This window comes from Pipistrellus hanaki (genome assembly GCF_964339955.1).
Source record: "Pipistrellus hanaki genome assembly, chromosome: 7".
NCBI classification, from domain to species: domain Eukaryota; kingdom Metazoa; phylum Chordata; class Mammalia; order Chiroptera; family Vespertilionidae; genus Pipistrellus; species Pipistrellus hanaki.
The window spans coordinates 56263402-56279050 of NC_140509.1; the positions used below are offsets into that span (position 1 = coordinate 56263402).

Genomic DNA, 15649 nt, shown 5'->3' on the forward strand with positions numbered 1-15649 from the left:
AGCTTTAAAAACTATAATCATCTCAAACTTCTTTAATAATTCACAAATTTACCAAAAAACTGAGGTTATTAAGCAACAACATAAATTATAGAGCATTTCAGAATTACCAAGTTCTTAAGTTGAAACATCTGATTTCATGTTTTACAGTTAGCATCTAGAACATCTACCAGAATTTTCACTAGCTGGACAGACTTAGGGGACTGGCAGAGTTCCTTACAGTAATCTTAAAAGACAAACAGCTCCCTCTATCAGTCTGTTTGGCCTACTTTAACTGCTTGGTGAACATCTCACTCACCCTACACTCTTCTATTTACTCCTACTCTGCATCTCAGCAGGAAAGCTTTCTGAAAGTGTAATTCTGTTTAACTTGGTGCTGAGAGAGAGCCATCTAAACTCAACATACATCCAGCAACTAAGCTAGAGTTGGGATGTGGAAACTGGACAGATTCCCAGGTCCACCTGAGTCAGCTCCTCACAATGAAGCCTGAAAAAACACTGTCTTGTACTTAAGTTATTTATAACCTTACTTCCCCCTTAAACAAGCTACCAAAATGTTGTAATACTGCTCAATACATTGTTATGCCAAAACAATGTTTAAGACACTTAAAGAATGACTAAAAGAAAAGCAGAAGAGGGTTTTTTTTTTTTGTAAGTAGTAATAATGATAGTAGCAGTAATAGTAATTCCGTTCCACTCAGATGAAGAAAATTTAACTGATTCTCTCAGGTATCAACATCTTCAGTCAACAAGGTTTAAATCAGTATGGATTTATCATTCAAATTTGAATATGCCACTTTTAAATACTTTTTCAAATTTCACAAACTTAAGATATGGGAGCTTTTAAAACTAAGACATTTAATATGTTTCTTAAATAATTTAAGATATGCACTAAAAACAACAAAAAAATACAGGACAATCAGGTCAACTGGACTGTTTTCTAAAGCAGAAAAATACTTTTCATGCAATAACAGGAAAACTGAACTAGTAAAAATATAATAAACCAATCAGGTCAGAAATTATAATATAAATATGAAATCACCACTTTTGGGGGAAGAAAATTTCTCCTGCTGCTGCTTTTAGAATCTCATTTGTAAAGCAAACTTGAGTTTTGAAACACCTTGTCTCCAAACCAAGATAAAGAATTAAAGACTTCCAAAATTAATTACTACATATGAGACTTAAGTATGGTACTTTATTAGCATAGTTTATCAGATATTACACTTTTTTTGTTAATTTACTAATTCATAAATCTATAACATAGTTTGTACTTTCAAACAGTGTCTTCATTAAAAAATGCAGCATTCAGATTTTTACTAAGCCAGACTGACCTCCCTTTTTTATTAATTATTTTCAAATTTTATTTTATTGGGTAGCCTGGAATAGTTTTCTTTGGAGAAAGAATTCAGAATCAGATAATTACTCAGCTTTTGTTTATTAATTAATGCTAACTTCACTGGGAGTTTTGGACATGTTAAAAATGCAGGCTTGATTTCTGAAAGCTGTAAACTCTAACTGTATTCCAGTGACTTCAAATTTTTTCACCTGTTGAGAAAAAATTTTTTTAACTATACTTACAGCAAATTCAATGCGATAATCCTTAACAAGTTGAAGTATGGGTTTCTCTGTAGCAAGTTTTATATTCTCAATATATGTACAAAAAAATCTTACTTTTATATTAATTTATATTATATATTTCAAGATGAAGTATGGTGTTTGTTTTTTGGTGGGGGGGGTAATTTACTGTAAGATGTACAGAAGATATAAATGTTTATCATAAAGTAGTTTACATGTATATTTTTTAAATACTGAGAAACACGAAAGTACAAATTATTTTATTTATTTAAGGACCGCTTTTTCACGTCATAGAATTATTGCTAGCTCATAGTAAAATTTATTTACTTCCACAAACAAAACTTTTTAATAAAACAGAGCTTGAAAATCACTGAGGGATACATAATTAATGACTTGTGTAGGGGGGTGTGTAAAAAAAACATTTATAGAAAAGTATTCCAATTATGCAAACTGCAATACACAGAAATGCCACAGCATATCCTATGAACATGTCCATTTATAATTTGGAAATCTGGCTGAACATAGCTGTATCAACGTCATTATGTTATTCTTTCTCTGCACCAGAATAACAAATAGTATCTTACACTGAAATTTCAATTAGACACAAAGACCATACCATACCACTATATTCAAAAGGGCAGAGAATCTATCCCTCAGAACACATTTTCATTGCCTCCATTTTCCAGCCTCCAAAGTTTAAAGTGTTACATTTTCAACAAATGGTTAACAGCACTCAAATTCCCCCCATCTTGCAAGGTCCTTAATCACCAAAATCTTTTTTCACTATTTTAAAAAGAAATTACCAAATCACACTAACAACCTTGACATTTTTAACAAAGAGAATTCCCATTAAAAGATAACTGCTTGGAAGGAGTGCTTGTGTGTGGGGAAAGGAGCGCTGTGATGGTGGCCGTCCACAGAAACGGTGGTAAGATGAATGGGTGATTAGGGCAAGGAGCATCAAGTGGGAATTGCTATCCAAAACCCCACAGGACAACACACAGCTGGAAGATCCTCCCTTTCCCAAGGCAGCTCCGTTATTTCATGCAGGCAGTTCGGAAAGCATGTAGGAAAGCACAACCACCAACAACAGCTTGTAAATTTGGCCATTATCCTATTGATATTTTTCACACACACACACACCCCCAAAAGCTTGAGAAAGGAGCCTTTGTCCATCCCCACCTCGTTCTTCAAAAATAGTTTTGTTGTTGCTGCTGCTGTAAATATACGTGCAATGTACACAAGGCAGCTCTACAACCCGGCGTAGGAGCATGTGCAATGTCTGTGCTGCTCGGTGTAGCGTTGGTCCCTAAGAAATGTACGCTATGAAGCGAGAGGTTTTACCTAGGGCACCCCGAACCCGCATTTCCCACTGCCCACGGACGGACGCGAGCTCCCCGGAAGGCACTGCACCTGAAGGCGCCGCCCCGCCCCCAGCCCTGCAGGCGGCGAACTCGGCGGAGTCACGACCTGCACACGCGGCCAGCGGAGCCACACAGCCAGTCCCTGCGAGGAGACGGAGACTCTGGCCCCGGGCGCCACTCTCCAGCCGACCGCGTCTCCGGGAGGGAGGGACGGGGGGAGCGCCGGGGAGAGGCGGCGGCGCGGAGCTGACACTTCCCCGCGCCTCCTAAAGCCGCCTCCGGAGACGGGCACTCGGGGGGCCCCTGGGGGAGTTCGAGGTCCCACCAGCGACCGCCCTCGGAGCGGGGGCCCCGGGAACCCGTCCCCGCAGGTCGTGGCGCGGCTGGCCACCTGGCCCGGCCTCCGGGGTTGGCGGGCGCGGACTCGCCCCGCCGCCGCCCGGCGCGTGGGTCCCGCACTCCGCCGCCACGCGCAGTGTAAACACCAGGCGCCCGCCGCCTGCCCTGGGGGCTGGGGGAGAGGGGGCGCCGCGCTCCCGCGGATCCACATTGTGGTGCCTCTTGTCACGCACGGAGGGAAAGGCGAGGGCGGAGGGGAGGGAGCCGCGGCACCGCTCCGCGGAGAGGCCCGGCGGCGGCGGCGGCGAGCGCGCGCGTGTGCGCGGCGGGGAGGGCAGCCCGGGCGCCCCGCTGGCTCCCGCCCGCCCCCCGCGCCCCGCGCCCGCTTACCTGCCGGGGTCGCTCCGAAGACTCGCACCACCGGCACCTTCTTGACAGGGGCCTGCGTGAGGGGGGATTGGCAGATGTCCAGCCCCCGCAGCGGGCTGGCCATGTAGTAGTCGGCAGTCACTATCCGCACTGAAAACATGTTCGCCGCCGCCGCCGCCGCCTCCCCGCCGGCGGCGACCTGGAAGCGGCAGCAGCAGTGGTGGTGGCGGCGGCGGTGCCTTCCGCAGCGGCGTCCCCGCGCCTCCGCGGCGGCCCCCTCCCGGCGCGCGGACACCTGGAGCGGCGGCGGCGGCGGCGGCGGCGGCGGCGGCGGGCGGGCGGGCGGGGTCGGCGCTGCTGCCGCCGCCTCCTCAGGAGCAGCCGGTGAGGGGCGAGCGGAGAAGACGAGCCCTCGCGCTTCCGTCGGTGCTGGTGCTGCCGCCGCCGCGTCCGCCGCCGCCGGGAATCACACGGGCTCCTCGGTCCCAGGCTGCAGCTCTTGTTGCCATGATGATGATGTCACGGACGCAACCACTGGGGGAGGGGAGGGGGAGGAGGAGGAGGCGGTGTGTGTGATGGAGGGAGGGAGGGAGGGAGCGCCGCGAGTAGTTGGGGGAGGGGACGCGGCGGGAAAGGGAAGGAGCGGGCGGGCGGGAGGGCGCCCGAGCGGGACACCCCGGCGGGGAAAGGTGTTTTCTCCCCCGCCCGCGGGCACGCAGCGAGGGAGGAGGCCGGCGGAGAGCCGGGGGCCCGTGCCCGAGGCGGGGGATCGATGACTCGGCCGGTGCGCACGGCCACCTGGGTGAGGGGCAGCGGAGGGAGGGGGCGGTGGAGCGCCGATGTCATGGATGGGCTCGGAGGTGCTTGCGGGAGGGGGGTGCCGGGGGGCGCCCGTGTTCAGGGCCGTTGGGGCGGCTGGGCGGGATTTCCCGGGGCTGCGGCGCTCGCGCTCGCCTCGCCGGCCGCCATTTCGCGCCCCGCAGAGAAGGCGTGGGGGGGAGGCGCGGAGACGGCGCTTTACAAGGTAAGGAAACCCGCCCGCCTGCCCGCCCGCGGGGGAGGGAGCGAGCGAGCGGAGGCGCAGATCTCGTGCCGCCGCGGCCTCGCGGGAGGGGCGGGGGCGCGCGAGAGCGCGGGCTGCGGCCTATAAAAGGGGCCGCCCGGGCGCCGCGGCCGGGACGCGCGGCGCGCGCTGCGCCGCTTAGCTTCCCGCTGCGCAGCGTCCGGCCCGGCCTCCCAGGGCGGTTAATGCCCGTCCGGCTCCGCTCCGCTCCGCTCAGCTCCGCCTGGAACTGGCAGAGCACCTGCGCCGGAATGCCCTCCCCCGTGTTTTCCTCCCGCCCCTCCCTCTCCCTCCGCCCGGGTAGATCCTCCCGTGATGTGCACCTCGGGTCAGGGCACTTGGCCCCGGGTGTGCGCGTGAACAAGTCGGGACATGTCAGCCGCGGGTTCCTTCCCTCCTCTCCCGCCCCCAGAGGAATGTAGGGTTTGCCGCCTTTCCGAGAAATATTCTGCCCATGAAAGTCATCGTGTCGGATGCGGACGACTCCCTCGCGGTGTTGTTATTCATTAACAGGTGCCAGGCTCTCCTATCCGGAGGCGGAAAGCCAAACGCGGCGGGGAAGGGCCATTGGACCAAACAACTTTAGTCAAAGGGGCGGGGGCGGGGGGGCGGAGTAGGGAATGCAGTTTGAAATCCGGAAGAAGAAAAGGGGTAATACCATGCTGCTGGTTAGTCCATGACATTGGAACCGATAAGATTTTTTTTTTTCTTTTTTTTTTTTTTGTCTGACTTGGTTACTCATATTGGGCGTGACCTTGAACAAAAAATTTGCTGCCCTAGGGCCTCCGTTTCCTAGACTGAAACAATTTCACATAATAAAAAAATCCGTAAGGGTTTCTTCCCAACAAGAAGATGAAAGCGATAGGAGGCAGAAACCATGGATTCCAATATGAGCTGTGCCACCACCGAATTAGGATTTTTGACCGTCATTTTCAATCTTCCCAAATCAGAGCTCATTCTTCCACACTACCGGTGTCTCTTAACGGTTAGTAGGTTCCCATCTGAAGTGGTGTGAGAGGCACTCATTGGAAACCATTGTGGTTCTTCACATAGGAAAATCGAAAGGCTCAAAATCAGATTGCTGGTAAGAAGCTGCCTGTGAATTCCGTAACAAAATGCTAATATGAATATATGCTTCACGGGATTTGAGACTGATTACCACAGTAAATTAGCCTGCAGTTTTCAACCTCCGAGCATGATTATAAATATAGGTGGCAAGAATTCTAATATGTAGGAAATGGCCTAATATTTTTAAGATGCATAACCTCTTAAATTTAAGTTTTAGAAGGCTATGGAAGTGATTTAAAAATAAGACTACCCATGTTAAAATGCATTTTCTGCCCAAATAAGTATTTTGGACAAGCAGAATGTCAGATGTACAATACCAGCGGTTCTCATAGCATTCTCTGGCATTGGAGTGTTCTTTAAAGTTGAATATTTGGCCCTTACAAAATCACATTTTTTGGGACGGGCCCCTAGGAATATGTATTGTTGGTAACTGCACACACCACATTTACAATTCTCAAGTAATGTATGATTGAGAATCTCTGTACTGTCCTATATAATAAAAGCCTAATATGCTAAGTGTCTGGTCGTCCATTCAACCAATCAAAGCGTAATATGCTAATGATATGCTAAGGCTGCTCAACCATTGGCTATGATGTGCACTGACCACCAGGAGGTAGGCACCCCGACCAGTAGGTTAGCTTGCTGCTGGGGTCTGGCCCATCGGGACTGAGTTAGGCCTGACACGCCCTGGAATCCTCCTTTGGTCCCTTCCCAGCTGGCCAACCTCCCGCATCTCTCCACAGTCCTGATCGTGCACCAGTGGGTCCTTTGGCCTGGCCTGCGCCCTCTCACAATCTGGGCTGAGGTACCCCCCTCAACAGTGTGCGAATTTTGTACACCGGGCCTCTAGTATTATAATAAAATAGATCCATAATATTTATTCCTAACTAGAAAAAGGTAAAAGCAGCCACTTCACAGATTAGCTATTTCTAGAAAAGTGTTTCTTTCCTCCTCCTCCTTGAATCAAAATCAGTTACTTTAAGAAAAGGCAACCACAGTTCCAATCCTAGAACTCCAAGGGAAGAATAGTCACTCTTGAAAAACATTTGCAGCACGAAACTAGGATAGTGTGTTCATTGCCTGTATTGAGTTTAAGTGGATGTTCAACTGAAAACCTGGTAATACTCCCCTAATTAATCACTATAAAATGTGTTAAATAAATATATTCTCTTGAAGTATGAAAGAACTCTGGAATTTTGAATCAGAATGAAAAACGAGTTTGATCAGATCACTATTTTTTTGGAGCTTGTTTCCTCATCTATGAAATGGATAGTAATTCCTGTTTTAACTTCTCAGAAATGTTTTAAGGTTCAAATGAGAATGTATGTGAAAGTATAATAAACTGTTGACTTTCAGAAGTTTAACTCACCTAAAAACAGTAAAATCATTTGAAATTGTCTTATTTAATGCAATATGAGAAATGCCAAAATTGAACTCTACACTTTATATCCTTAGAGTACCTCCTTTTTAGTTGTTATTGTTGAGTGGCTTCTATTTGCCAGGTGATTTGAGATATAGTAAGAAGCAGAACACACATGGTCCCTGTCATTATAGAGATTATAGTCTAGGACCTTAGAAATGTATTTTCGTCATGTGACCTATGCTCACATTGCCATGCATGCCTGTAGTGAAAGCCTTCCCAGCTTTCTGCACCAATTCTACTCAATGCCTGTTAGCTTCTGTTAGCGATTTATACCCTAGCACAGAAAGCAATGGCCACCATAATTTTTTGGCAGATACTGTAAGATGACTTACTACCCATCCAACCCTGTAAGCTCGCTTTCTTGTACTTTAGAAGCTTAGAAAATAAAAACTACAGGTTCCAGACTCAATTGCAGCAAGAATGCTGGCCTGAGATGAATGAAGTGCTAGTGAATCTTCAACAATAGCTGGGGGAGTGGAAAGACCCTGATTTGTAGCACTGGCCACTTTTCATGGTGTGAACACCCCTAAGCTACTGAAGTCACTTCACTGTATGTGGAGTTAATTAAAGAAGATGCTAATGATAATGACATAGCTTCAGCAGTCTCACTACATATGACCTAATTTCCAGCAATCAGATGCACCCATTCAAAACCTGGTTGTGAAAGTGAGCAAAATGATGCCTCAACTTCACTCAGGGAGATGGGATTTTCTGGCAAACACCATGGCAAAGGTGTCTGGTTCTTCTGAGTAGCTGGGGGGAGTTCTGACATCCATTTTTAGAGTTATAGGTGCTGACTGGCAGGTGGTGCTGGGATGGGTTTCTGTGATGTGAGATGAGTGTCCTTCCTAGTTTGTTTCTTCCTGAATGTTGTTTCTAGCTATGTATTTAGCGCTCAGAGATCTGTGAGCTAAATACTATCCTTTAAGTCATTTCTGTTTAAACTAGTTCAGTCATGGCAAGCTATATAATTTGTGAGGTTCAGAGCAAAATGAAAAATGTGGGTCCTTTGTTCAAAAGGCAGGGAAAAAGTGCCATATATCCTAAAATATAAAGTTTGTTGTTTTTTTTTTTTTGTCTTGTCATCTCTCCTTTAACTTGTCATGATTTTTCTATTTGGTTTTTAATGCCATTCTAAGTAAAGAAAAATTTGAGTTTTAAATTATTAGGATAAATTTTACCATTCATTTTCATATTGTGCAACGCCATTTATAAATGCAAATATAAGGGCATTTAACTCATACATGGGAGCACCAAAATTACACAATTCATATTTCATAGCTTGTGCATGCATATATGTATTTCGTGCTTATCAAAACAGTGTAAATGCTGCACAAAACCAACACGGCTGTTTTTATTTTCCTTCTTGATTGGCACACATCTACTAACCTGAGTAAGGAAGGCCTAAAAGGAAAAGCAACTATGGACTGCCCTACCTGACACCTTCCTTCTATGGCACCGTTTTCGGTGTAAAAGGTAATGTCCAAATAAGAAAGGGTATGACAGGGGTTTTTTGCTCACTTTGTTAGGATGCCTTGCCTTCTTTCTACACCTGAAGCATGGTCTAGTTCCACTGGAAATCATAGCCTTGCAGGAGGCAGCCACTCAATGATTTTCTCTGTCAGCTGTCAGCACCTCTGTTAAATCAGTCATAGGTGTAATATGCTTACCTTGTACTCACTCTGTGACTTCAGAGTTCTTATATGTCATAGGTCCACCAGAATCCTGTGCTTATGCGGGATCATGAAGACTGTATCCAAACAGGGTGGCAAGGAAGAAAGAACACATCCATCGCCTCCTCTGCTTGTGTAGATGATGCATTGTACCACTGGACTTCATTTGTAAAATAGACGTTCAAACATAAAGGTATCAAGATTTTCAAAATGGTGACTGCAGAGCATTAAATCAAGCACTGGGCCCAGTCTGACTGCACAGTTGGCATACCCGTGAACTTGATTCTGAGGTCCGTGTTTCTCCAGGGGCTTTCCTTGGCATTTTGAATGAAACGGTTCATTGTGCAGGATATTTAACGTCCCTGGTCCCTGGGAGTGTATGCCACTGTGACAGAAGTGCCCCCACAGAGGAATGACTGCTTGCCACTGAACGAGAGTGGACTCCACGGTTTACAGCCAGGAACCATAATCTTACAGATCCAGGGAAGGTCTTGTACAGTTTTTGATAGTGATTCTCAAGTAGAGCAAAATATATAGTCAAGTTAAAAAAAAAAAAAAAAAAAAAGTAAAAATTTGCATATCCGGGATAGCAGAATTATAGTGATTTTCCCCCATTGTCAGAAAAATGATACTACCTACATTGGTGAGAAACAAATATTTGGGATGAAAGTTTAAAGGTGATCCGTGGAGCCTGGCTGGTGTTGTTCAGTGGTTGAGTAGCAGCAACCTATGAACCAGGGCGTCATGGTTTAATTCCTGGACAGGGCACATGCCCAGGTTGCAGGTAATCCCCGGTAGGGGGCTTGCAGGAGGCAGCCACTCAATGATTTTCTCTCATCATTGATGTTTCTATCTCCCTCTCTCTTCCCCTCTGAAATTAAAAATATATAAAATTAAAAAAAAGGTGATCTGTGGGTTTTATGTGTCACATACATATAAGTGGTAATTGATTCGAGATAGATGGCAATTTCTGGCAGTTAAGAAAAAGAACAGAACCACAGAAAAGCAGTGGGAACCATCTTTCTTTCCTTATCAATTAGCTGAAGGGATTGGAAGGCTTAAGTAAGTAGGGCAAACCCTGGAGGCAATTGCTATCAACTCTATAACCACTCTCATAAAACTTTATGCAATGTATTCAAATACCTGCATGGGTATAAGGTAGCCACATAAATATGTATTGCCTGAATGGTAAATAAAGTTTTTTGTTTTTTTTGTTTTTTTTTTTTGGCTAAAAGGGTTTTTTTTCTCTCTTTTTTAAACTAAAGGGAAGTCAAATTAATCATTGTGGTGTGAGCTGAATATCTCTCTGTTCTCATCTTTTTAACCAATTAATCTTCTCAGTTACAAAGAGAAGCAAAACGTATTAAAAACAACTCTCAGCTCCCCTACTTCCATAAATTATCAGTAATAGTTTTAAGGGAGAGACCAATGAGCCTATAAATTAAAGATGATGTTTGAGGAACAAAAAATGAAAGAAGCTTTCAGAATAGAGCAATATTAGATCTGATGCTGAAGCTCTCCAGGACCCTCATTTAAATATCCTATTTAGAATTTATATTGGAACATTTCCAGTAGATCATGGCGAGGAAGGAAGAGACCAAACAGACAGGGTGATGTCCAATTAAAATCCCAAATCTCAGAAACAAGGTGTCTATATAGAGCAGCAAATCTTAAGAGTAGTTTTCCCTGGCTCCAAAGGCCCACTGCACTTTTAAAAGTTGTCACATTCTAGAAGACTTCACAAATAATCTTTGTTATTTTTAAAAATTATGTTGTTACTGGTTTTAGAGGGGAAGGGAGAAAGCGAGAAGCATCAATAGATCGATTGCCTCCCATACTCACCCTGTTGGGGGACCGGTCCTAACCTGGAATTGAACCGGAGACCTTTCTGTGCACTGGATGGTGATGCTCAACCAACAGCCCACACCAGCCATTTGTTATTGACAGTGAACTCTTCTGGGCTTTGATCCTCATTTTACATACACATTCCATGGGCCAGGAAAGACTAGTCTCAGATGTGTAGATACAGATCAACACTTTACCTTCTCAATAAAATGTATGTTTTTCAATAATAAAAGGTTTTAAATAGAAAACCATTAAAATATATATATTTTATTCGCCCAACAGTTGAGTATCTGCCCAGGAACCAAAAGGTTGTTGGTTCAATTTCTGGTCAGGGCACATGCCTGGGTTGCAGGCTCGATCTCCAGTGTGGGGCATGCAGAAGGCAGCTGATCGATGATGTTCCTCTCTCTTTCTCATCGATGTTGCTATCTATCCCTCTCCCTCTCTTTAAAAAAAAAAGGGGGGGGAGGACAAGAAAAATATTTTTAAAAAGAAATATGTAAATCGACAAACAGAACAAACAGTCGCTATGGGGGGGTGGAAGGGGCTTCGGGGCTGGCCAGTGGGCAGCACCAGGCTGCCAGTTAAGGCAGGTGCCCCAATTCCTGCCTGCCGGTCTCCCCACAAATGGCCCTGATCACCAGCCAGGTGTAAGGACTGACCCTACCCTATATATTGGGAACTGTCTCTTAGATTTAAAAATTAAAACCTGGCCAGGCTACTCTAACGCTGGAAAAACAGGATGATGCAGCAATGACATGCATGGACTCTGGCTTGCACATTTTGTGGTCAGCCCTGATTCTGACACTTGTAACTGTGTGACAAAACCATTTACTTCTCTCTGCTTCAGTTTTTCCACCCATAGATGGGAAAAATGGTACTACTGCCTCAGAAGAATCATGTTATGTACTACTTTTTATAATCAGAGCAAAAAAAATGTAGCTGCCCATACAACAGCAAGATGCCTTTTACCTGTATGAAAAGTATGGTCACTGATACATGCAACGTCCTGGATTGTAAGAGGGATGTCTGACTGCCCACTTAGTCCCAACATCCCCCAAGGGGTCCTCGATTGTGAGAGGACACAGGCTGGGCTGAAGGATCCGCCCCTCCCCCCCCCCCATGCACAAATTTCATGCACTGGGCCTCTAGTATATAAATGACATGCAATTCCATCCAGAGGTAGCCATTATTAACATTTTAGTCCATGTTAGTCCATGTTTTTCTAAAAAAAAAAAAAAAAAAAAAAAAAAAAAATTCTAGAAATATATTGCATAGTGAAAATAATGTCCTTTTGTTGTTTTACTTTACAGCAGAAGTTTTTCCATGAAAATTAAAATTCTTCATATACATTTTTTAATCAATGCAGACTATACTGTGCTGTGGACATAAGCTCATTTACCGTTTTTCCCCTGTTGGCCAACAACAGAATGTTTTACATGTTATAAATATCCCAGCATTTGCTCCATTTTGGGTCCTTTTTTAAAAAACATTTAAAAAACATGTTTATTGATTATAGAGAGAGAAGAAGGGAGAGAGAAAAATATTGATGTGAGAAAGATATATCAATTGGTTGTCTTCTACACATGCCCCAACCAGGAATTGAACCCTTGATGCTCCAACCAATTGAGCCATCCGTCCAGGAGCTACCTTTACCTTTTCAAGGAACTTTTATGTTTCATTATTTGACAACATCAGTTCCTGGTCCATGCCATGTTTCTCCTCTCCAGAAAAGAATTGTATGTGATAATCTTTCTGCCCAGTTTGCTCTTCCTCTCTTCACCTCATTTTTCTTAGTTTATGCTTTGGATTTTAGGTCAAAGGTCACTTCTTCAGGAAAGCCTTTCTAAACTCTATATTTGATTGTAACTGTGTTCCTTTTTTCTATAGCACTTACCTCTGATTTTAGTAATCCAGTTGTGTATTATTTGATTAGTTTCTCTTCCTCCCTTTGGACAATAATCTGTATAAGCAGTGATTTTAAGGTTGTTTATAAGGCCTATTAATGTGATCTCATTCATATCACTGAGTAGATGGATTAAAGCTTGAGATTAAAATACAATTAGTCCAAAAATACATATGTGGCAGGCATTAAGCTAGGTGTTAGGAATATACAAGTGACCAGGCCAGCAGTGGGGGGCAGTTAGGGATGACTAGGCCAGTAGGGCGGGCAGTTAGGGGAGATCAGGCCAGCATGCAGAGGCAGTGAGGGGCAGTCAGGTCGGGAGGCGGGGCAGTTTGGGGCGACCAGGCAGGTGAGCAATTAGGAGCCAGCAGTCCAGGATTGTGAGAAGTCTCTGTCCAGAACTTCCATCCTAGCTTTCTCATTCAGTTACTTCCAGTACAACCATCCTCCGTTTCCTGAATCCCATTTTTATATACTTGGAGATCCGGCCTAAACCGGGAGTTGGACATTCCCCAAGGGGTCCCGGATTGGAGAGGGTGCAGGCTGGGCTGACCCCCCCCCCCCCCCCCCACACACACACACACACCTGTGCATGAATTTCGTGCACCAGGCCTCTAGTAACAATATAATAATCCAAGAGGAAAAGGGTTTCAATAACAAGTTGGTTAATAGTTTAGCATGCTTAAAAAGGCTGTTGCTTAAAGGTTGTTTCCTTGGCTATCTGGGACAGAATGCAGGGTTAAGCCACTCTTTTTTTTCTCTCTCTCTCTAATATATTTTATTGATTTTTTACAGAGAGGAAGGGAGAGGGATAGAGAGCTAGAATCATCAGTGATGAGACAAACAGCCACCAGCTGCCTCCTGCACAACCCCTACTGGGGATGTGCCCGCAACCAAGGTACATGCCCTTGACCGGAATAGAACCTGGGACCTTTCAGTCCGCAGATCAATGCTCTATCCACTGAGCCAAACCAGTTTCGGCAGTTAAGCCACTCTAGATGTCCTAACACAAAATAAGCCTGACCTCTAATTCCTGCCTCTAGGAAAAGCTGACCTGGTTCTTTTCTTCCCTAAATATTTCAATGATAGGAATAGGGAATTCCTACTACATGTCACTACATTCCCAAAATAAAAATGTAAAATTAGAATAGGAGCAAGATTTTTCATAGATTACAGTGATACTAGCTCAACTGTTATTTCTTTTCTCTCACCTATATTAAATGTGTATTCTATTACTTAATTCTAAACTTGTTGTACTGTTGATTCCACTTTATATTAACTTCTTGTTGATATCTATAAACGCTTACATTGGATACCGTGGGTGATTTTAAAAATGTAAGGTATGGCTCTGGCCTCAAGCATTATTTAACTGACCAATAAGTTATAAGCTTCTTGACATTAGGAATCATATTTGACATTTCCTTTTTTTCCTTGCACAGTAACACACACTGCAGAAATAGTTTTTCCCTGCCCTCTGTATGACTAGCCACTTCTGTATGACTTGGACAAAACATGCTGCTTTCTGAGGCAGACAATGACATTCTGAAGGTATTAGTAACAATAATTTCAACTTGTTGAAGGTGGAAGTTTTTGTAAAGGTCAGCCTGTCAGTAAATAGCATGCCATCCTGTACTATCAAGATTATAAGAAACTTCTTGTTTTTTTTTTTTTATATACTTAAAAAAAAGTTCCCCAATACTCATATATATATTATGTGAGTATTGGGGAACTTGTCTCATCTGATGTATTTAAGTCAGATCTCAGGTGATAAGGTATAATTTACTTTAAACACATTTATTCCAAAAATCTATGAGAGCAGGGAACTGAGATTTTTCTTGCCTGTTGATTTCACTCTCCATGATATTTTAGCAGAGAAAACCTAGCCTTAGAATGAAAATGTGAAGCAGATATTCTTACCAAGTCTGAAAAGTGGAGCAAAGATTAGTCTTAAGAATTAAAGGCAACTCATTTTTCTTAAAGCTGCTACTTATTTCTGCATCTGTATGAATTGTTTTTAGACTAAAAGCTCGAAGGTAAGGCAGAAGCATTCCCTTTTTGGAATACACAGTTGCCTTTACTAAGCCATACCTAGCCTTTCAAGACTAAATTTATTAACGACTGACACATGACTTACAGTCTCCTTTTTACCTTAACTCCTGCCCTCATACTGAATGAATTCATCAAGTAGACAGCCCTCCAAGCATCAGCCTCAGATTTCCTTGATATGCTGTCTCCAGTGATCTTCAGCCACTTGCTTATGTTCTCTCACCATGGAACTTGTCATACATCCAATCTGTTTCATCTATAACCTTGTAAATGCAGCTTTCATATTCTCTGTCCAGAACTTCCATCCTAGCTTTCTCACTCAGTTACTTCCAGTACTACCGTCCTCCGTTTCCTGAATCCCATTTCCAGTGCTCTTCCCCACTCTTCTTCACCCTTCTCAGATTTCTCTGGCTTGGAACCTCCAGTCCACAGTTTTCTTTCTTATCCCTATCAGTCTTCTCCTGCCTTCACTTTCTTTGATCTCCAGCTGCATTCTATTTTAAAGTTACTTTACCACTTTCTTGCCAGGAACCACATCTTTGCCTTGTTGATTTCCTATCACTAATCTGGCAAGACACCAGCTCTATGTGCATCCAGACAGAAAAAGTAGAATTGCTGTGCGGATTGGCATTTAATATTGCACAGTCAGGACCACAAACTTCTCTCATGATGAGAATCACCTGGTGGAGTTGTTAAACTACAGATTCCTGAATCCCAACTAAGAAGTGCTAAACTAGAATCTAAGACAGAGCACTAGTTAAGTATACAATTTTACCTATATGTTCCCAAAAATTCTAGTTTAGCACTTCTGAGTTGGGATTCAGGAATCTGTATTTTAACAACACCACAGGTGATTCTCATCATGAGAGAAGTTTGGGAAACACTGAATTAGATCACTCTTCATACTGTTGGGAAGGGAAGGTTATCCTTATAGTGTATTAGTCTCTACCATCTGAACCTCACATTTGATATGCCAACACA

The 15649-nt window shown here is 44.1% G+C and overlaps 1 protein-coding gene across 2 annotated transcripts in view; it reads right to left on the reverse strand.

The window, feature by feature from the left end:
- REV3L (REV3 like, DNA directed polymerase zeta catalytic subunit) overlaps positions 1-4168 on the reverse strand; it is a 135497-nt gene extending 131329 nt beyond the window's left edge. The window contains exon 1 of one of the 2 annotated variants that reach the window (XM_084889867.1): positions 3666-4168. In XM_084889867.1, coding sequence (XP_084745993.1) covers positions 3666-3804 — 139 coding nt within the window. In that variant the 5' untranslated portion in view covers positions 3805-4168. The remainder of the gene's footprint in view (positions 1-3665) is intronic. The other variant, XM_084889868.1, reaches the window with a different exon arrangement.
- Between the last annotated feature and the right edge of the window lie 11481 nt (positions 4169-15649).